At 35.7% G+C, this 22,691-nt stretch overlaps 1 protein-coding gene across 28 annotated transcripts in view; it reads left to right on the forward strand.

Moving 5' to 3' along the window:
* Nucleotides 1–22,691, forward strand: part of MYCBP2 (MYC binding protein 2, E3 ubiquitin protein ligase) — a 218,474-nt gene that overhangs the window by 176,902 nt on the left and 18,881 nt on the right. For 24 of the 28 annotated variants that reach the window (XM_026077432.1, XM_026077435.1, XM_026077443.1 and 21 more), the window contains 13 exons: nt 3,449–3,693; nt 3,892–4,059; nt 5,779–5,936; nt 6,363–6,562; nt 7,705–7,854; nt 11,436–11,596; nt 12,148–12,304; nt 12,893–13,117; nt 14,017–14,082; nt 16,450–16,689; nt 16,854–16,952; nt 19,280–19,360; nt 20,531–20,797. In XM_026077432.1, the coding sequence (XP_025933217.1) occupies nt 3,449–3,693; nt 3,892–4,059; nt 5,779–5,936; nt 6,363–6,562; nt 7,705–7,854; nt 11,436–11,596; nt 12,148–12,304; nt 12,893–13,117; nt 14,017–14,082; nt 16,450–16,689; nt 16,854–16,952; nt 19,280–19,360; nt 20,531–20,797 (2,217 nt within the window). Of the gene's footprint in view, nt 1–3,448; nt 3,694–3,891; nt 4,060–5,778; nt 5,937–6,362; nt 6,563–7,704; nt 7,855–11,435; nt 11,597–12,147; nt 12,305–12,892; nt 13,118–14,016; nt 14,083–16,449; nt 16,690–16,853; nt 16,953–19,279; nt 19,361–20,530; nt 20,798–22,691 lie in introns of those variants that run through there. The other 4 variants (XM_026077434.1, XM_026077461.1, XM_026077441.1 and 1 more) reach the window with 3 other exon arrangements.

Genomic DNA, 22,691 nt, shown 5'->3' on the forward strand with positions numbered 1-22,691 from the left:
TTAAGTCATTGATAGCTTTAAAATATAGAAAATTTGCTGATTACTTTTGATTTGGTACTTTCCAAGGGGGAAGTACCATGAGTTTTTCATTGTTGTAAACTTGAAGTACTTTTACTTTCTTTTTTGTTTTTATTTCTTGAGTAATTTTATTTTTTATCCCGATACAACTACATTATAAGATTACTACCTAATTTTTAAAAGCATGTCTTTGTTTATTTAACTTTGAATTTTGTTTTGTTTATTGAATTATGAGTATTGTTTTAACTTCATATGTTTATAGTTTCTTTAATGATCTCAACCATCCAGATCATCAAGTATAATTCCATCCTACCACTGTGTATCTGTAGTATAGATCTGGTGTCATTTCTGGTTATAATTGTTTTTCATCTCCTACCACACTGTTAGATGCAGAATGAAGAAGGGAAGTTTTAATTTCCATTTTTTTCAGATTGAAGAGAGGAAGTACGTTCCATACTTCCACTGTTCGTACAGCAAGCTCTGTTTGTGGGCACTACCTTATTCATACAGCCACAGAAACTTTGGGCTTTGTTATATAATTCAAAATGTTCTGTGTTTGTGAAGGTGACTGACTCAGACCCATACACCTGAAAAGATTAACTGTTTCATAGAGTGCTAGTGCAGACTTCTTTAATAGGCTGTTCTCTCCCATGGGTACTGAGTCCTGGGAGACTGAACTGAGCCTTGCTTCTGCAGTGACCTAAAATGGTTCCCAAAATAAGGATGTAGAGAAATATAAGATCAGTGTTGGCTTAGCTTTGTCCCTATTTTATTTACAGATTTTTCGTGTCTTCCTCAAAGAATGGTTTCAAAAAGCCAGTTGGAGAAAATAAGGAAATTCCCCTGCAGGCTTTTGCAAATGTTTATCTGACATCAGGATGGTCTTTCTTTCTCACTGGGAAGGCAAGGAGGGGGAATGGTCTTTTATGTGAGAGAGCAGTGAGAATGCATGGAGCTCTGCCTAGGGACAGATGATGAGCCAGTCATGAGTTTATGGGTTAGGATTAGAGGGCAGGCCAATGTGTGTGACATTGTGGGTGGGTATCTGCTACAGACCACCTGATCAGGAAGAAGTAGTAGATGAGGCCTTCTTCAGACAACTGGAAGAAGCCTCATGTTCACAGGTGCTCRTACTCATGGGGGACTTTAACCACCTCAATACCTGCTGTAAGGACAACACAGCAGGGCATAAGCAATCCAAGAGGTTTCTGGAATACATTGATGACAGCTTCCTGACGCAAGTGAACGAGGAGCTGACAAGGGGATAGTGCTGTGCTGGACCTCATGCTTACAAACAAGGAAGGACTGGTCAGGAATGTGAAGGTCAGGGGCAGCCTTGGCTGCAGTGACATTAGGTGGTGGAGTTCAGGATGCTGAGAGGAGGGGAAAAAGCAGAAAGCAGGATCACAACCCTGGACTTCACAAGAGCAGACTTTGGTCTCTTCAGGGATCTGCTTGGAAGAATCCCAAGGGAGATGGTCCTGGAGAGAAGAGAGGTGCAGGAGAGGTGGTTGATTTTCAAGGATCACTTCCTCAAGAATGGTCCATCCCAATTAGCAAAAAGTCAAGCAAAGGTGGTAGGAGGCCTGCATGGATGGACGAGGAATTCCTGACAAAGCTGAAACATAAAAAGGAAGCGTACAGGAGGTGGAAGCATGGACAAATGACCTGTGAGGACTACAGAGAAACTCTCTGAGCATGCAGGTATGGGATTAGGAAAGCCAAAACCCACCTGGAGTTGAATCTGGCAAATGACTTGAAGGGCARCAAGACAGGTTTCTACAGGTGTGTCAGCAGCAAAAGGAAGAGCAAGGAAAATGTGAGCCCACTGCTGAATGGGAATGGGGACCTGATCACAAATTACATGGAGAAGGCTGAGGTACTGAATGCCTTTTTCACCTCGGTCTTAGCTGGTAAGACCGTCAGCAGTTCCCAGTCCCTGAAATCAGTGAGAAAGTCCAAGGCAAGATAAACTTACTCTCAGTGGAGGAGAATCAGGCTAGGGAATATATAAACAAACTGGACGTGCACAAGTGCATGGGACCTGATGGGATGCACCCACGTGGGCTGAGGGAGCTGGCCAATGTCATTGCAAGGCCACTCTCAATCACCTCTGAAATGTCATGGCAATCCGGAGAGGTGCCTGAGGCCTGAAAGAAAGCAAATGTCCCTCCAGTCTTCAAAAAGGGCAAGAAGGAGCACCCAGGGCACTACAGGCCAGTCAGCCTCACCTCAATCCCTGGGAAGGAGATGGAACAAATAATCCTGGAAACGATTTCCAAACATACAAAGGACAAAAAGGTGATTAGGAGTAGTCAGCATGGACTTATGAAGGGGAGATCATGTCTGGCCAACCTGATAGCCTTCTACAGGCTGACTTGGGGGATGAGGGGAGAACAACGCTGTAATCTGGACTTTAGTAAGTCTTTTGACACTGTCTTCTATAGCATCCTCATTGACAAACTGATTAAGTACAGACTATGTAAATGGACAGTGAGGTGGACTGAAAACTGATGCAACTGCTGGGCTCAAAGGGCTGTGATCAGTGGCATGAAGTCCAGCTGGAGGCTAGTCACCAGCGATGTGCCCCTGGGGTTGATACTGGGGCCAATACAATTATCATCTTCATTAGTGACCTTGGCAATGGGACAGAGTGCACCCCCAGCAAGTCTGCAGAAGATACAGAACTGGGAGGAGCAGTTGATAGACCAGGTGGTTGTGCTGCCATTCAGAGGGACCTGGACAGGCTGGAGAGATGGGCAGAGAGGAACCTCACGAAGTTCAACAACAGGAAGTACAAAGTCCTTCACCTGGGGAGGAATAACCCCRTGCACCAGTACGGGCTGGGGGCTRACCTGCTGGAAAGCAGCTCTGTGGAGAAGGACCTGGGAGTCCTGGTGGTCATCCAGTTGACCATGAGCCAGCAATGCACCTTCGTAGCAAAGGCAGCCAATGGTATCCTGGGCTGCATTAGGAAGAGCATTGGACTCAAATGTTTTTTCTTCAGAGCTCCAGCTTTATTTCTAATATTATAAATACAGTAACAGATCTTATATCAGCTGGCTTTGTTCCTTGATTAAAAGCTTTTTGCATGGATTCTCTGTTACCTAAGGTTGTCTACTTTGTAGACCATCAATGGTTTTTTTGTCTTTTGTCCTTTTCCCTATAAGCTTCTAGACAGAGATGCTCCAGTCCTGGCAGTCCCATGCTGGTTTGAAAATTTTTGCACACAATAATCATCCTGAGGTAAACATCTGGCATGAAAACTTTCAGCTGTTTGTTAAAAGTTTGCGAAGTTATAAAAATAACAGAAGTGTCATTTTATAATGGGAAACATCATTTATGATAGGAAGAATCAAGCAACTTTGCTATAAGTGTCATTGTCAGCTTTTCCTGGGATGAAGTATAATTTAATTTTTTTTTTTCCTAGATTAAACAGTCTAGGAGAAAACCAATGCAAGTTAAAACTCCTCGTGCCTTGCCAACTATGGAAGCTCATCAAGTGATTAAAGCTAACGCACTGTATTTGCTGTCACTGAGTAGTGCTGCTGAACCCAGTATCCTCTGCTATCACCCTGCAAAAACATTTCAATCTCAACTTCCCAGTGTCAAAGAAGGAATTTCTGAAGACTTTCCCATTAAAATGCCGTGTCTCTATCTACAGACATTAGCAAGGTAATTAAAGGCCATTTAAAGGCAGTAAAATGACATATTTTGCACTAGCACATGGAAGTCACAACTAGTTTCAATACATTAGGTGAACAGTAAATGAATAGTGTTAGATGATTAACTGTATTTGCAAAGGACTTTTGTGTGTGTGTGTTTTAGTAACTTTTAGGCTTAATGCTAACTTAAAATTCTAATTTGATGCAGGCATCATCATGAAAACTTCGTTGGGTACCAGGATGACAACCTCTTCCAGGATGAGATGAGGTACCTGCGCTCAACTTCAGTACCTGCACCGTACATCTCTGTTACTCCTGATGCAAGCCCTAATGTCTTTGAAGAGCCAGAGAGTAACATGAAATCTATGCCCCCAAGGTACTTCCTTGTAATTCTAGGTACTACATACAGATGCTAAAACATTAGCACAACACCAAGTTGAAAAAAAAAAAGGAGGGGAAACGTTGCTGTAGTTAAGTAGGTAAAGTATCAGGTCAGCCCAGATCAATCTGTTGAAACTGCAGGGAAAAAAAGCCAATAAACATATTAAATCATAGCTACAGAAATATCTTCAGTGAATCATGGCAATGTCAGATGTATTTTCAAACACTAACAGTATTACTAAGTTTGCACACCAACTCTGGTTTTCTGATTTAAAACTTGAAGGGACAATGCAGGTGAATTGCTTTCCTGTAGAAATGTCTTGATTTCACAACCTAAATACAAACAAAATGTTTGTTCAGAAACTGATGAATGACTCTTAGCATACCTTAGGAAAACTCATCCTTACTCCAGGCCTGATTACTTCCCTGTAGAGACAAATACAGTTTTTCCAGACTCTCCAAAACTGCAAAACTGAGTAAGTGCTCAGAAAAGCAATGGTCCAAGAACAGTAGCTGTTGCAAGCTCCTTGAAATGTAGCCAATTTTTTTCTGTATTGCCATTCTATAACAAAACTGACTCTAGTGCAGATGAACTGCCCTTTTGAAAGGAAGTAGCTGGCCTCTTCCATTCAGGATTTCATTCTGGAGGGAAGTTTGAGCAGGAAAGAATTCCATTAGCACACCTTACATTTTCAAAGCAAATTTTGCTTGTTCTTTTGGTGGGAAGCTACAAATTTCACTGAAGAAGTGACAGCTTAATGGTATCTAGTACCAAGACTGCTAGATGGATTCTGTTAGGTTAAGCCAATTTCCTATCTAAATGAGTTTACTATAACCTAATTGAAGCAGTTACAGAGTTTTTTGTTTTGCCTAGGGGAGAAAGGCTCTTAGAATATCTTTATAAATAGTCCAGAATCAACTTTGATGCTTGGGTTTTTTGAGATGTCAAACAGCGATTCCTCATATTATAATGAGGACGTAATGAAGCAAAAAATTGCTATTAATCTGTTTTTATTTCAATTTGTTATATTTTACACTAACTGAAAAAAAGAACAGTGTATTGGAATGCTGCAATCTACAATATAGTCTTTTCAGAAATAGAACTTTTCTAACAAAACTCCTTAAGAGTGCATCGTATTGGTATATTCCTTTATTAAAACTGTGGACACCATGGTCTCCTGAGGTCTATAGGGAGAACATAAGCTGGGAGTTCTTCTGCAGACTGTAAGAAGTCTACTGAAGGTAAGGAGTAAAACATGTCAGAGGGGCAGCCATAGCAATTGAAAATGGGCTTTAAGGCTCATGATGTTGGAAACTTTTATTCATTACACAAATGTCTAAATTTCAACTGGCTTGCATATTTAAAAATTCACTTCATAGATGTTTTCACACACATTCCCAGAGCAAATTTTGTCTGAAATTTCAGGCATTATCTGAATGTTTGTATTCTCCCTGAAAAATACCTAAATTCATGGCACTTATTGTATACATCATTACATTTGTGTATAAGACATTTGCACGCTTTTTCATCATAAGTAATTCTAATATGTGTTTCTTCCTTCCCATAATTTAACAACTATTGAATACGTAAGACAAACTTTCATACAATAGTAGTATTGTCATTATGAAATGCATGCCTCTCTATTTAATATGTATGTGTAATTTAAGTATTATATTCACTAATGGATCTATAACTTCACTGATTTCTTTGTAGTTTGGAAACCAGTCCAATAACAGATACAGATCTTGCAAAGCGTACGGTCTTTCAAAGATCATATTCGGTTGTTGCATCAGAATATGACAAACAGCACTCAATTTTGCCAGCACGAGTTAAGGCGATCCCCAGGAGGCGAGTCAACAGTGGAGATGCAGGTAAGAGAACAGACATCTGAAGCAGGGAAAAAATATTCAAAGATATGGCATTGGATTTACAGTTCTTAGAAACTGTAGACAAATATAAATTGTTATAAATACATGCAATGGCTTTTATTTCTTTTTGCTATTAAATATTAACTGTTTGTTAATCCACATAGGATTAGCCTAGGAACAACTCAGGAATAACTGCAGTTTTGAAATATGTGATGCATCTTTTGTGCTTGATTTAAAAACTGGAGTAGTACTTTCTTGGTTTTAGTGTCTGCTTACTTTCTCAGTTGAAGCATCACTTTTCCACATTGTTTTTATTATACAATTTGCTTAGAAAAAATGATTATTCTTTTGCTTTTTATTTTTACTATGGCTATAAAATTACATTGCACAAAGAATCTAATGTATGCATATTTTTATGCTTTTAAATAGAAGTGGGGTCCTCTCTCCTGAGACATCCATCTCCTGAACTTTCTCGGTTAATCTCCGCCCACAGCTCTCTTTCCAAAGGAGAGAGAAATTTCCAGTGGCCAGTACTGGCATTTGTAATCCAGCATCATGATCTGGAAGGACTTGAAATAGCAATGAAACAAGCCTTACGGAAATCTGCTTGCCGAGTCTTTGCCATGGAGGTATTAATGTACTAATGGATCTGTCTATAATAAGACATTAGTAACTTCTGTCTCAGATATGTTTTAAAACAGTTTATATATATATATATATATATATAATATATATATATGTATATATAAAAATATAATAAAACCAAAAAAGAATTCTTTTACTGATTTTGAATTCTTACATCAGTAAACCTTATTAAAAATTTCACTTAGTTGTATTATTAACTCTAAAAGTCAGGAATACTAATTTTACCTGTAAACCTTCTCCAGTAGTATATTTGCATTTGTTCTATAGAAAATCTCTGATTAAGGCTGCAAAAATCAATTATTCAAATACTGTTTTCTCCTCAGTACTCAATATATRTTCCGTGTCTTACTTGCAACTTCTTTTTCAAATCTTGGTCTGAAAATTGTTTCTTTAGAATTGTTTTGGTGCAGATAATATCTGGGTAGTTCACAACTTCCACCTGAAATAGGTGAATGCTACCCAAGTTATATAGATAGTGAATGAGACACCAAAAGATCAGTTAAAGGTCAATTACTGCTGAGCTCTAGTAAAGTTTGTATAAAAGTTGTATAACGAGAGCTTTTTCAAATACTTATAACCTGTGAAAATCTATGTGTATTTTCTCAGGTAAAGTAAAGAGCTCATCTCTACGGTAAACACTACCAGTCAAATTTCAGGTCTCAACAGCAATGCACAAAAGGATTACAGTTTTCAAAAGAAGAATGCAGGACTGTTACAGTCTTGAAAACTTTTTTTTCCCCCACTACATTCGTTTTTTGGAAGTGGCTGAATTGTTTAGATTAATTCAGCCAATGGTGGAAATCAAACAAGGAAACCAAACCTCAGCCTACATGGTTGTAAATTAAAAATAATCTTTACTTTGTTAACCAAACTGAGTAATAAGCACTGCTGCCACCTCATCCTRTAATAATTTCTGGAAATACATAATGTCTTTGCTTTTTTCACTCTTAAAGCTTTTTTTTAAAGAACTTATTTTTTGTAATAAGGGCCTTACTTGAAGACCTCTGTGTTATTGTTTGACTTTTCAAATGTGTCTATACATCTCCTTATATAAAGTGTTTAAAAGATAGTTTTACTCCAGCTTTGCTTAGCCAATTCATAACTTTTGGTGTGTGTTTTATTTTAGGCTTTTAACTGGCTTCTTTGTAATGTCATTCAAACAACTTCTCTTCACGATATTTTATGGCATTTTGTGGCTTCCTTGACTCCTGCACCTGTAGAGCCTGAAGAGGAGGAAGATGAAGAAAATAAATCAAATAAAGAAAATGCGGAACAAGTATGTGAGGTTCAACATACTTCTCATAAATACAATATCTTTATTTATTTTGAAATCAATTTAGAAATATTTTAGTATGTCTAAAAAGAAGCCTTAATCCTCTCTTCTGAGAAAAGAAACCTAATTATGGAATGAAAATTTTTAATCTTCAATCATACAGTATGTGCTTGAACCCTTTCAATAGTCATAGTTAAATTTATTTTTCCATCTCAAAATGCCAAATTTTGTGTGCTGTTGAATTCCAGTCTTTAAATACATTATTCTTATGCATATTCAAACAGCTTAAGAAAAAAATGCACAAGCACATTTCCTAATCCAGTAACAAAAAAATTTTACTGTTTGCTTCCTATTTCCCTCACCCAAAAAGAAAAAAGACAGAAAAGAGAAAATATTTTTCAGAGGAGCTTTTTTGTTTTGTATGCTGTGTCTTTCAGCACATTAAAAAAATACATAGTTTTCAAAATTTAGCATGTGAAATGATGCAGTCTAACACAACACTCAAAAGGTGTGATCACACAGTCTCTTCTAGATTTAGCTGTAATTATTGAAAATATTATCCTACCCACCATGAATACCTCAAGAGATCATGCTAGCACTCCTATTAAGTCAATCAGGGTAATTTTTATCACTTCAAATTTAATCCAGCTCTGAAATTAGAAGTTCTGAAATGATTCTTTCAGCATTTCAGCTTCAGTACATTTCTATAGTTGTTTACAAAGTGACTGTAATCTCCTTCTAAATTTTGTGAGATATCAACTTTTGCATGTTACATCAACATGCAGATTTATAATTCTACGTACTTGTTTTTAAGAGCCTCAAGTGCTAGGATATATACATTAAAGCTGATTGTCACTAGCTCAGTCTATTATACCCTTGAGTGCTGTTTCCATGCCAATCTCTGGCAGTCTTCTTCCCTGTAATAACTTCAATTGGCTCATCAAAAACACTGCCAGAGCAGTGGAACTGTTGTGTTCCTGCCAGTCCTTATACTTAGCCTCCAAAATAAGAACGAATAATATCTAAATCAATTTAAAAATGCTGGTTTACATGTAGTTTGGATAATTACTGATTGAAAGGTAAAGGAGATTAGAAAGGAATGGGAAAAATGCTACTTCTCCTCTGGTTGGACTGCTTCTGCTTTTTTGATACAATGAAGGAGGGGCTTACAAAATTCACCTTGAACACTTGACTAGGATGAGTAATTTTATGGCATACAAGAAACTGGCAACAGTTTTCAGCTAGTTGCCAAATACAGCTCAAGTGATGTATATTCAAATCCCATGTCTTCCTTCAGTAGTGTGATCATATGATAAAAATACCTATGATAAATGCATGCACATTATGTAACAAATTTAAGGCAATTATTTGGTACTTTTCCAGCATTAGGATTCATTTGTGTGTGTGAAATATTTAGGCACATTCTTTTAATGCATTGGGGGTGGGTGAGAAATCCAGTGTTGAATTCTGAAAAATTGGGGATGGGAATCAAGAGTGAGAAAAGGTTTAATACATAAGATGTAGATCCAAGGGGTAATGTCCAGTCCAGTTAAAGCAAAAAAAATGCAACACTTCCTAGACTACAGAGGAGGCAGGAGGGAGCAGGATGTTAACTGTCTAGTTAGGATACTCAGGGGAAGGCGAATACCTCGGGTTGGAACTTTTTTGGAATAACTGACTGGACCCAGTCCTGGGCTGCCTGCTGTAGGTCACCCTGCTTGAGCAGGGGAGTTGGACTAGGTGATCTCTAAAGGTCCTTTCCAATCTCAACTGTTCTGTGATTCTGTGACTTTAAATTTATTTTCAAATGGATCCCTTCAAGGAACTGAATATAGTGTATTGGTCCTTTTTCCTGTCCTAAACATCTTAATGATATCCTAAACATCTTAATATTTCAAATTTCCAAATAGTCTTGCTGTCCCACAGGTTGTACAGTACAGAAAATTTGACCCTTATCTCTAAAAACAAAAAATTCTCATCCCAAATATTTTTTTCTAATATGTTTGAAAATTTGTCTTAACCATGAAGGCTAATGAATAGTGTTTTAAACAGAATTTTCATGAAAAAATGGCCTGTATTAACACAGCTGCCACTTTTAATTTTCAGAATGAAGTGACAGGCTGCAATCAGGTGGTATTTTTTGATAGTGATCTCTCTTCCATCATTATCAATAGAACTAATGGTTTTACTGTACTGAGATTTTCCAGTTGTAGTTATAGCAGTACAATTAGAGTGGAAAAATCCYTTTATTGTATAGTCATAGCTGCATAATTATATAATATGTAATATAAGCTTATGTTGATTCAAGAACAAAAATAGARTTAACTTTAGTAAGAGCCCTTTTGGATCTCCAGATTTCTTCATATTAATGTGTAATGATCCAGTCTGGTCATACTCTGGAGAAATGCACTGGCATATTTTCATTCGTCTAGAGGGAAGGGTGGTGGCTGGAAGGTGTGCCAGCTAGAAAGACCACTTTGGAGTACAGACTCCCTCCAGGACACCGTGGCTTTCATCCTTGAGCATCAGCATCAGCTCTCATGAGGAACAATAAGAGATGATGCTCATGATGAAAAAGGGCAGCAGTGATTACCTTTAGTCCCACTGAGAATAATTACAAGTGCAATTACAATGGATGATTTGGGGAGGAAGAAGGAAATCCTATGCTGTCCGCTCTGAAAAACATAATGAAAAATATTGGAAGTGCACAATGAAAAAAAATGGTTTTGAAAGCTGTTTGTGGCACCAGATATCCTTAGTAGTGAGTGAGAGTGAGGAAAGCATGTATGTATGTATGTATTGCTGAAGAGGGATAAACGGTTGCAGAAGAAATAAGGAAGAAAACTGTGTTTGTGTGGGATGAGGAGGTTGGCTTACATGTACCAAAGTGTGGAAATGTAAAAGATGGTGTGTGCTGGGGACTGGGTAGTGTGTTCAAGAGCTATAAAAAGGTACAGGTAGAAGAGGCAGTTTATAAAACAGAGAAAACAGTTTGTATCCTTCATACATAAATTATTCCTCTGCCTTCTAGAACAGAATGTCACCATCAAAAAGTTCCCCCTTTGCTTTCTCTGCTACCCTTCCCCACAACATACCTTGGTGGATCCCATTTTTCTTGGACCTCTGCCACTGCCTTCTCAGCCACTGCCAAATGGAGCTTGGCTCCCACTGCACAGCCTCTCTGATACTGGCACATTATTAGCATTGTTTTCACAGCTCTCATGAAATAAAGCAGCTATAGCCTTAGYTTAATTACTGAGTTTGCTATGGCTCAAAAAAGTTACAGCAGCTGGAATGTGTTAATCTTTCTGGGTTTTTTTTTAAGTGTTCTTTTTGTTATTTAAGTGGTTATAATGTTTCCCATCTTTAAATTGCAAGAAATATCTTGTGGTAAGATAGTTTCCAAAATTCTTCTTTCGTGTTCATGTATTGGTTGTTATTTTAAAAATTTTCAGACAGGGTCTACTTTGAAGTTCACATTCATTATAGGATTACTGCAGTTATTCTCAAAACGAATACTATAAATGTTTTTACTCCTATCTTTTTTGTCTGAAAGTCTGTTAACAAATTCCATTACATCTTAGGAGAAAGACACAAGAGTATGTGAACATCCTCTGTCAGATATAGTTATTGCTGGTGAAGCAGCTCACCCGTTACCCCACACTTTTCATCGTCTACTCCAGACAATCTCTGATCTTATGATGTCTCTTCCCAGTGGTAGTGCATTACAGCAAATGGCCTTAAGGTAAGCACAAGTTAGGAAAATTCTCAAAAGGCTCAGAGTGTCTTAACAGTAGTGATGAATAGACTTTGTATTGTAGATCAGAAGTTCGAAACAACTTAATGTGTCTGTAAAAATGAGCATGTACCTCCTTACACATAGTATAAAAGATTTTGAAGAGTAAAAATGAATTTGATTTTAAATTCTGTAGTGTATCCCCTATTAAAAAAAATATATTACTGCAATATACCATAGTATCTGTGTGTATGTGCATGGTAACTTAATAACATTTGCTTGAAAAATCTGTTATCTGACTCTGTAAGCTGTTTGAAATTTTTTCCTGTATATTTGTCTTAAATACAAATTGAATAATGCTGACTCTATTTGTAGTTAAGGTACAGTTTACTCCTGCCTTCCTCAAAATGACAAAGAAACAATTGCGATCCTGCAAAAATTTGAAGTTAAGGGTTTATAAAAACATTTTGAGAAGCAAAAATGCAATTAATAACTTTGCTGGTAGGGTCTGTCTCTTAAGCAATGTTCAAAATTTCAAAATCCCCTAAATGTTTTTTCAGATGCTGGAGTCTCAAATTCAAACAATCTGATCACCAGTTCTTGCATCAGAGCAATGTTTTTCATCATATCAACAATATTTTATCTAAGTCTGATGATGGAGATAGTGAAGAAAGTTTTAGTATCAGTATACAGTCTGGTTTTGAAGTCATGAATCAGGCAAGTATTATACCTCTATCTCAAAAATAGCGATTAATTGTGAAAAACTTGTCCCTGTAATCAAACTGTTTTAATTAAAATGTTTTTACTTGCAGTGTCATGTTTCCTTGAATGGATCTTACTTACGACTGGAATCTTGTTGATGTTCAGATTTTCATATTTAGCTTTAAAGGTTCAAATGTTGTCCCTTACTCTGAATCTCATTTAAATCTACATTTTAGAGCAGTGTTTGTGTTATGTTAGTCCGTTTTTTAAACAGGTGTTTTGAATGCTGAGTGCTTCCATCTTTTAATTGCTCATGTATTTTTTCTTCTTTTATTCTGAGAAGAACAAATTAATACTCCTGTTGAACATATTCAAAGTGTTTTCTTCCATTTATTAATTCATTTAGGTATTTACTAATATACTTAGTTAATAATATTTCCTTTGGTTATAAGAGCTGAATAAATTTAACCTATGAATGACAAATTTTTTCTTTAATTTAGAGAGCTATCATAACAGCTATCTGCCCGCTTTAAAAAAGTATAGACAATGTATGTATTTGGGCTTAACTTCAGATATTTTAAAGTCTCCCATTTGTTCTCACAGGAATTGTGTATCGTGGTTTGTCTAAAAGACCTAACAAGCATTGTTGACATTAAAACATCAAGCCGGCCTGCCATGATTGGTAGTTTAACAGATGGGTCTACAGAAACGTTCTGGGAGTCAGGAGATGAAGACAAAAACAAAACTAAAAACATCACGATTAACTGCGTAAAAGGAATCAATGCTCGTTATGTGTGTGTTCACGTAGACAACTCCAGAGATCTTGGGGTAAGAGGAAAATTAAATGTCTCTTATTGAAACTGCATAGTCAAAGTTGTGTATATTCCTCAATCAAAAACTACCATTTTCTTTGCCCAGATCCATTTGGAATTCTAATTCAGAAGCTCACATTTCAAAAATAAAGTTTCTAATTCCTCTGGTTTTCAAGGCTGTATCTACTATGAATAGACTGATTCAACTAAATTTACAGTTTACATGAACTGGGAAACATGGGACTGGTAAACTTAATTCTCAGTGGCATGTTCAATTTCAGAGGTGCTTTTAAGACTAAATTATTTCATCGGTTGCTTTTCTTGCTCATGATTTCTGTAGAAGCATTCAAATGAAGAGTTCTTTTATAATATACCAAACTATTTTCCAGACTTCTGACTATTGCAAAGTGCAACTGTCCACTTTGTCCAACCTCAAAATTTCTTTTTCCCTCAACTTCTCTTGTGCACGGTAGTAATACTCTGTAAAACATAGAGCTGTTAAATGTAGGGGAGATTATAACGTGCTTAGTTTAATTTAACTAACTTGAGGTATCATAATAATGCCAGCAGGCCATAGTGGGATATCCCGGAATTATATCATCTTGCCAGAAGGAAAAGACCTTTTCACTTATTACATTACCTTTACTGATAGATCTATACAGTAATGTTGCAAATATACCTTTATTTCAACTACAGCTTTTAATACAAAGAGAAGAATATATATTTTTATTTTTTGGAGAGTTACACTTTGGAATTCTTTGTTGTCCTTGGTATTGATCACTTAAATTTATTTTCTTAATAATACAGTTTGTCTCTCTTTTATGTATGCACTCTCTTAATATGGAAGAAATCACCAAAATGATCCTCATCTGCACAGTTAAAGTATTTCTTTCTTGTTTCGTTTGTCTGTTGCAGAACAAAGTGACTTCGATGACTTTCCTAACTGGCAAGGCAGTAGAAGATCTCTGCAGAATAAAGCAGGTAAACCATTTTAACAGTTGACAGGTGTAAAAATTGCAGTCATTTTTTGGCTGCATTTAGCATGGTTTTTTTGAGCAAATAGTTTCTGTTTATTATGATAAACATCAAAATGCTTTGCATCGTAATATCCATGGAAAATACTGTTTTATTAGTGACAGAATTCAGTCATTACACATACCAAATATCAGTCAAGCTTTTACCCTTTTACTGAAGCAGTATAGGGTCATTTAAAATGTTCCTTAGATTTTTCTTTACTAGAGCTGAAAGAATAAGGCATTGCATGGCAAATTTTCTGAACAGACTATTTAAGTTGTGTTTTACAAGTCCAGTAGACCATCTGGTTTCTTTTAGGGGTGTTCTTTCACATAATATGCCCAAAACAATTGCATAGAGTGGTATTAAGTATTTTTAGATACTCAGATGTGCAACTCATCAGTGTTGCACTGTCATTTCCTTTTTATCTACCTCTTCAGTTTCCTTTAGAGAAATGCAGCTTAAGAGTCAGCAGAAGTTCAACACTATATGGAGGAGACAATAAAAAATTTGCCTTCAGCCTGAGGTTTTTCAGGATAGATTTTCTAATGCGTATTTATAATACACATTTTTCCTTGCCATTTTTAGTTCTCAGCTTCAGGTAGCTAAAGACTTTTGTCCAGAGGCTTGCATTCATAATGGAATTCAGTCTTGAGTGTTCTGTTCCTAAATCAAATGATAGATATATGTCTTTTTTAAACCCAAAACAATGTTTCATACTTTGAAATCAATATGTCCCATCAAAGATATTAAGGTTTCAAATGGTCAGTTGCCATTTTGGGCTCAGAACTTTATCATTTGGCTTATTGACAGCCAATGGTAAAGTCTTTCAAGAGGAAACATTGTCTTTAGGTGACTCGCAGCTTTTCCACTTTATTGTGATAGCATCTGATAATGCAAAAATTCTCTATAGTGAAAATTACAGGGAGGTGGTTTGCTTTTCCTCTGCCTTCTGTGTCCTCAAAGGACATAAATGCAGCTCCAAAAAGCATTACAAACCAGACAAAAGTAAACTTTGGCACAGTGGATTCGTGCTAAACAATGAAGTGTGTATGTATATATATGTAGACAGATCTAAAATGTATGAGTATATGTATCTGTGGATATATATAGATAGATATTTACACACATACACYCAATCTCTTGGAGAATCACAGCAACTGTAGTGTAAGTAGCATTTTTCTGGGTGTGTGAGTAGACTTGGTATGTCTGCCTATCCCATTAAATAAATAAAGGCCAAGGCAGAGCTCAGACACTTGACTCCTGGTCATTCGTACAGTTTAACTGCTAGTTCACTCCCTGGCTTTGTTTRTGTCTTCTCAAACACAAGGCTTAGGCATTTTCCATGGGTGGTTCACTCCCAGAAGATAGGTAGGACTTCCCTGAGCTTTGCTTCCTCCTTGCTTACACAGTYGTCCTACACTTTTCCAACAGGATTTTTGTCTTCAAACACACTCGCACGCTACACCCTAACTCATGCATCATATACCTTCTGTTTCGTGATATTAAAAAAGTAAAAAACAGTCTTGTCCGCAAGCAGTACAGTTCAGTGCAGACACTGAGAATTACGGTAAAAATGAGAGAAGAACAAATAATAGCTTTATTATCAATAGTGTTTGGGCCCCRCAAGAAGCGAGAGAGAACACAGGACCAATTGTAATTTAGGCCCACACAAGTTGCTTTGAGCAGCAGCATGAGGCATTGTGCCGTCACTTTTTATTTTTCAGTATTGACCTTGCAGTTTTGATCCTATTAACATTAATTTCATTTTTTTTTCATTCATATTGATTGTAAAATAAACATAAATATAATTTGATGCAGTTCATGTCTTTTTTACAATTATTAAGTCCTGCCTTTCTTAAAAAGGAGATCAGACATTTACTTCCATAAAGTTAAGATTCTTTTACAGGGTGTATGTGCATAGGGTGGTATAATTCAAGTAGTGATAACTGTGTGTTATGTTTGAGGTAAATTATGTGTTTTTTTAATATGTATTAGTGAGCAAACATCAATTCAAAATGGTTTGTGAATATGTAACCTGTGCATTAGACAATAAAAGGGATTGTTAGCCCACTATTTTTAATAGGCTTTAGAAATGAACAAAAAATAAAAGGCTATATGTCTTTTTATTTAAATCTAAGGATCCTTATCTTAATTCATGAAGTTTAGTACTTTTAGAATTAAACATGTTAGTAGTCTTACTGTTCAGAATGACAATTTTATAGCAAATGGTATATTGGTCCACAGGTATATAGTGGGTTTGTTTTGGATGTAGGTGAATTAATTTTTTGATATTGTGTTGTCAGTTCGCATCTTTATATTCCTGTTTAATAGGTAGACTTGGATTCAAGACATATTGGCTGGGTAACAAGTGAACTTCCTGGAGGTGATAATCACATCATCAAAATTGAATTGAAGGGTCCAGAGAACACATTAAGAGTTCGACAAGTGAAAATTCTTGGATGGAAAGATGGTGAAAGCATTAAAATAGCAGGCCAGATTTCTGCAAGTGTAGCTCAGCAAAGAAACTGTGAATCTGAGACACTGCGAGTATTCAGACTTATTACATCCCAGGTGTGATTTTGCCACTGTATTATACAGTGAAAAGTTAAAGTTACTATTAATATAATTAAATGAAAGTTACTATAATTTTTTAACTTCTGATGCTTTATATTTTGATGCAAAATGTCATGTCTCCATGAGTTTCTCTGAGCTAATCGTCCCTATCTTCCTTCCAGGTATTTGGAAAACTCATCTCTGGAGATGCTGAGCCAACCCCAGAACAAGAAGAAAAAGCACTGTTGTCTTCCCCAGAAGGAGAAGAAAAAGTACACAATGTATTTATTTGTATTCTATCAGTATTACTTTGCTGCAAAAATTATTCAGGATAATTTTCAGCATTTGTCCTATGTCTTTAAGCTACATAATTTTCAGATCAAAACAGTAGTAAAATGTCACCATTCCAATGTCACCATTACATATTATTAAAAAATTGTCATTGATAATTTTCATTAGCAGATTTGAATTGGGCCATATGCATTTAGTGGAAACATTGTAGCAATGGTAGTGCAAATTATGTCAACAATTACAGAAGAACTTAACTGCAATAATGATCAATCCAGAAGTCCCTCTTTCCCAGAATCTTGTCTCTCAAGAGAGGCTAGTGGCTCTGCTGATGTTTGGGAAAAATGTGTAAGAAACAGCACCAGTATCCTTTCCCTAGTGTACTCTCCTGTCTTTCAGTAAGCAGTAGTTTARGAAGTGTTCCTGAACCAGTGGCTGTATGTTGACCATCATGTTTAATAGCCAAAATTGAATGGTCCTCAAAGAACATAATTTATTTTTTCAGTTCATTTATGCTTTTGCCTTACCTAGTACCTTGTGGCAATAATTTCTGTGATTTAATTATTCATTTTGGAAGAGTGTGTTTTTGTCATTTTACACCTCCTGTGTGATAATTTAATTATGTTTCCTGGTTCTTATATTATATTTTTCCTGTACTTACCTTTGCCACTTACTTTTCATATGGCCTTTATTTTTCATTTCAAGATGTCATTTTTTGTAGAGGGCTCTTAAGACCTCTGTAAGGTCCTCCCCTTCAGTGATGTCTTCTTCAAGCTCAGCCTTAGTCTCTTCAGTTTCTGTTCATATAAAAGTCATGCCACTCACCTAATCTATCTTGTCACATTTTCTTCTGCACCTTTTTTAGCTCTCTGATGAGTTTTTAGAAATGGGATGACCAAAATGACGTTACTCTCTGATTTGTTTGTTCTGCCATCTGATTTGTTTGTTCTGCAATCTTCATTTCTTTGTATTTACTGGTTTTGAATGTCATCTTGATGGCCAGTTATTCAGAACTGTGAGGACCTTCTGCAAGCCTTCTCATTCCTGTTTTTCAGTATATACATTTCATAATAAGCAGTCTACCATRTTTAGAAGAATAAAATCTCCAAACATTTTTTCTTTATGTACTGAAAAATATTTTTATAATAGCTGTTAGTGATCATCTTAACAGGATTGACTTAACGTTTTCATTCTGCCTGAAGTATAAAGTCACTTTGTTTTGCATTACTACTTTGAAACTTAGCATGCAGATAATTCTGAATTTGAGAAACTACCCATTATTCCCTTGGAAACTTGTCTTGGCTAAAATCAGTTGCTGAATATAATTTTTTGCATTCTCTAGTGAGGATAGTAGAGTGATGTTTTACAAATTAAGGCATCCAAATCATCCCTCTGTAAACAATATGCTTTCTGGTATATTGTGCCAGAATATTCTACATAGCTCATCCCTTTAGTAGGATACAATTGAAAAATAAAAAGCCTCTTTACCATCATCTAATCAAAATGGATTTTTGTGTACAGAAAGTTTTATTGAGTCAAAATTTTAAAAAGCTTACCTATCTGTCATTCAGTTGTCATTCAYTTATCTTACACCTCTAAAACAAAAGTGTACAAATTAGGAATTTCAGCCACTGCTATCATAGAAAGCTCACACTGTCTGCCTTGAGCCCTCTTTTGATTTCTAATACAACAAAAATGTCTTGGAAAGATTAAATCTGTTATGACCCAGGGAATTCCTATGTGATCTTTAAAATAGAAATTTGACACTATTGCTACATGTTTCTTAGTCTCATATCTTCTCAACAGCTGCTGCCAGACAATAATGGCAAAAATAAACAAAAAAACTTTGGATAACTTCTAACAGTCACTGTAAATTCCTGACAGCGTTTTTTTGCCTTTTTCACAGCACATAGAATTTTTAAAAATGTTTACACTTACTGTGTTTCTCAATTTTGAGAACCATTTAAATATATAAACTGGAAAGTATATTTTATACACTGCTTTATAAAGACTTCAGTCAGTAAGTGTATTCAGCTGCACAGAGAAGCTGTATCTTGGGTAACTATACTGCATTTGTTATGCTTTATTATTTTTTCTCATCCTCCAACTTCATGTCTTATAAAACAGGAAGAAAAGAAATGCATCTAAGATGTATTATTAACCATAATTATATTGATCTTGCTAATATATCTTTTTTCTATGTCACCAAAAGCTGCAGACTTTTAGAACAAAGTTTGTTGATATTTCATATTAATTGCTACAGCAATTAGGAAATGTTCTTGAAACTTGTGATATAACATTGACTATCCTTTTTATAAAGGCAACGTCAGATGCAGACCTGAAAGAGCACATGGTAGGGATCATATTCAGCCGGAGCAAACTGACAAATTTACAGAAGCAGGTTTGTTCATTCTTAAATGCTTTGATGCTTAAATTTTTTGTGTATTGTAATAAGTATGCTCTTTTTCAGTAAATATAAAACCTTTTATTTGACATTTTCAGTTRGAATTTCTGTTGTTCTCTATCATCAAAGTTTGGTTTATGTTTTAAATTATGTATGTGGGTGGGTTTATGTGAAAAATCTGATGAAACTGATACTGAAAAAAAAATCCATTTTAATAGGATAAAAAATGTTCTGTTAGCCTCAATTCAAAATGATATAGAACTGAGTTGTAAATGGTACTCATTCGTGTTTGCTGATAATAGTCCCCTGACAATAGACCAGGAGAGATTCAGTTACAGAATTTAGATTCTTTCTTCAAACACCTTTTCTCCCCATTTCTGCCATTAAAGTATTTAGGTTTGATACAGTACAGGACTAAAAAGGGAATCAGTATATTATTAAATAATTCCTTTCTGCATAGTCAGTAACAGCTTGGATTTGTTGTTTTAATTACTTATCTTTGTCTTTCTCAATAAAAAGTGGTAGTTACAAAGTACGTTTTTGATTTTTTAAATATTTTTTAATATATCAAATAGAGCATCCTTTTATGTTATTTTTATAACACCTATCAGGAGACAAACAAAGATTTTCATGACAATACAAGAGGAATTAGATTCCCTTTGAATTTTAGTAGATTCTACATCATGTCTTATTCCTCTAACTTTTCTTGACACACATCTGTACAARCTTTAAAATCTTTTAAATATCCTTTTTAACATGCTTGATATGAAAACATGCTTTCTAAAATCTCTTGAACTTCCTAACTAGTAGACTCTACAAGAGACTGTAAGTAGTTCTAATGAGTACTTTTCTTTTGACTGCGTTGACTAGATGTACTTCTTTCTGTTCTTTTTTATTTTTATCGGAATCTTAYGTAAAAAGCAAATTAAAAGGCAGGTACTTAAAAAAGATTTAATTCAATGAAAGTTTTCAGAATGAAGATGAGGAAATTCAGTGTTAAATCTAAATATTCTAAATTTGAATTTATGTAGAAAAGTAATTTAAGTACAGACCAAATTTCATAGGCCTTCTGGTTTTGTCACAGTCATGAGAATATTTAAAATGCAATCTTTTTCACTTTCTAAAAGTTTTAACGTGTTACTGTGTATTTGGATTCTGTTTGGATAGGTGTGTGCTCACATAGTTCAGGCCATCCGAATGGAAGCAACGCGTGTGCGTGAGGAATGGGAGCACGCCATCTCCAGCAAAGAGAACGCCAACTCGCAGCCGAACGACGAAGATGCTTCTTCTGACGCTTACTGCTTTGAGCTGCTGTCAATGGTGCTGGCACTGAGCGGTTCCAACGTGGGCCGGCAGTACCTGGCTCAGCAGCTGACCCTGCTCCAGGATCTCTTCTCCTTACTACATACGGCTTCTCCCAGGGTGCAGAGACAGGTGAGAGCTAGCTGTTCCTCTCCTATCTTGGTATTCCTAGGAAAAAGTCTTTAAAATCATATAATTGTGTTCTCGATAGTATACTATGTACCTGAAATTATCTTTTGTGAAATGTAGTTTCAGGTTGTCACTTCAAAAATGTTATCACAATCAATTACAGACTGTTCCAAGTTGGGAAGAATTGTAAATAAAGCAGTTTATTTTGGTATTGCAGTCATGAGTAGAGGCCAAATAGAAAGTTATGAGCATCTGAAACATTATTTGTCATAGACTCTATCTTACTCCTTTAAATATCAGAGCTGTTACTTCCCCATTTCTCAAATGTGTGAAGTTTGAAAGCTGGTTTATTTATTTATTACAAATAATTCGGTAGAAAAAGCTGTTCAGTTTTCAGGTGTGGAAGGAGTTAGCGAGGTGATTGCTCATTTTTTAGTACGATCTTGTGCCAGTTCACTATGGGGAAGGCGCCCAAGAGAGCTACGCAGTTATTACCCTTTAGATAAGTGCAGCATATGCTTCAAATGTAAATATCTGTATGCTTTGAGGAGGCCGTCATTAATTCTTACCCTTTTAATGTTTCTGCACTTCCTTCATGTCTGGCCTCAAGGTGCAGTAGCAGCTAAAGTTATGGGATAATTAATGATTGTCCTGCCAAAACATCAAAACTAGAAGCAATATACTGTTGGAAACACTAGGAGAAAAATAGATCCTGATGTCTTTGCAGTTTTTTACCTTTTTTTGCTCATCAGCATATCTCAAATTTCAACCTATTACATTTAAGAGAAAAAACAACCTGTTAAAGTTTAGCCCTTTCAGTGTAAACAAATATGTGCTGCTTTTAGATCGATGTCATAAAAATTATTCCGCCAGAATTAGAACTATTACTTTATTCTGAGATGCAAAATTACTAGTTATTTAGCTTCTAGTATTAAATAATTGCATTTTTTAAATTTTTCCTTTTTTAAATTAAGTTTTAAAATAAAAAAATGGATTAATTGCAAAACTAGGTGGCACAACTTGCATTTAGGGAACAGAAGAATTAAGACTCCTGAAGAGTCTTAATAGCTTGGTCATAAAATTAATACTATTTACTTGATATGTAAATACATTAAACCATACATTTAACTAGAACTAGGTTGTGTTCATTACAGGCAAATTGAATATTACCATATTGCCTTTTTATTGTTTTCCTTGTTTTTATTTAAACCATATATTTTAATGCAGCAATTGGAGATTTTAAATAGTAATTTGCAGCAGAGCCTTCACTGGTTTAGAGTAGACCTTGAGAGAGCAGAGCAGGGTTGAAATGTCTGTCAAGTGGACAGGACCCAAAAATTCAGAGTTGAGTATTTCGTCTTATACATACATAAGGCCCACATAGCCTGTGCTGTTTAGATCAGAGGCTTTTGATTAGCAGTGTGCATTTTTCATCTGCCACGTGTCCTAAAAATCTTTATATCTTACACTCAGGATATGAGTAGTGTGGATGCTTCCTTTCTACTGGCAGTGCCCCCAGGCAGAGCTTTAATGTCCATGTTCACTTCTGAACTTGAATGTTTTCTGTGTATGTGTGTATTTCTATGCACATAATATCACATACATATAGATATATTTAAATTATTCCCTTTAGTACAGTTATGCAGTAGCTGGCTGTTACTAGTTGGTATGCCTTCTCTGTGTGGATTTTTGGTTACTTTTTCAGGAGTTTTCATATCCATGCTTTCTACATTTCTTTTCCAATTTTCTGGACTATTAGAAAGTCTTGTCTCAAGCTGTCTTCCCCTCTTGGCATTTCTGATTCATTGTAGATATGCAAAATGCTGGGGGTTTTCTTAAAATGTAAACACTTTTTCAAAAGAACATTGAAGGCTTGAAAAATCAGATATAAAATGTT

This window comes from Apteryx rowi, unplaced genomic scaffold (assembly GCF_003343035.1).
Source record: "Apteryx rowi isolate R43461 unplaced genomic scaffold, aptRow1 scaffold_453, whole genome shotgun sequence".
In the NCBI taxonomy this organism is placed as follows: Eukaryota; Metazoa; Chordata; class Aves; order Apterygiformes; family Apterygidae; genus Apteryx; species Apteryx rowi.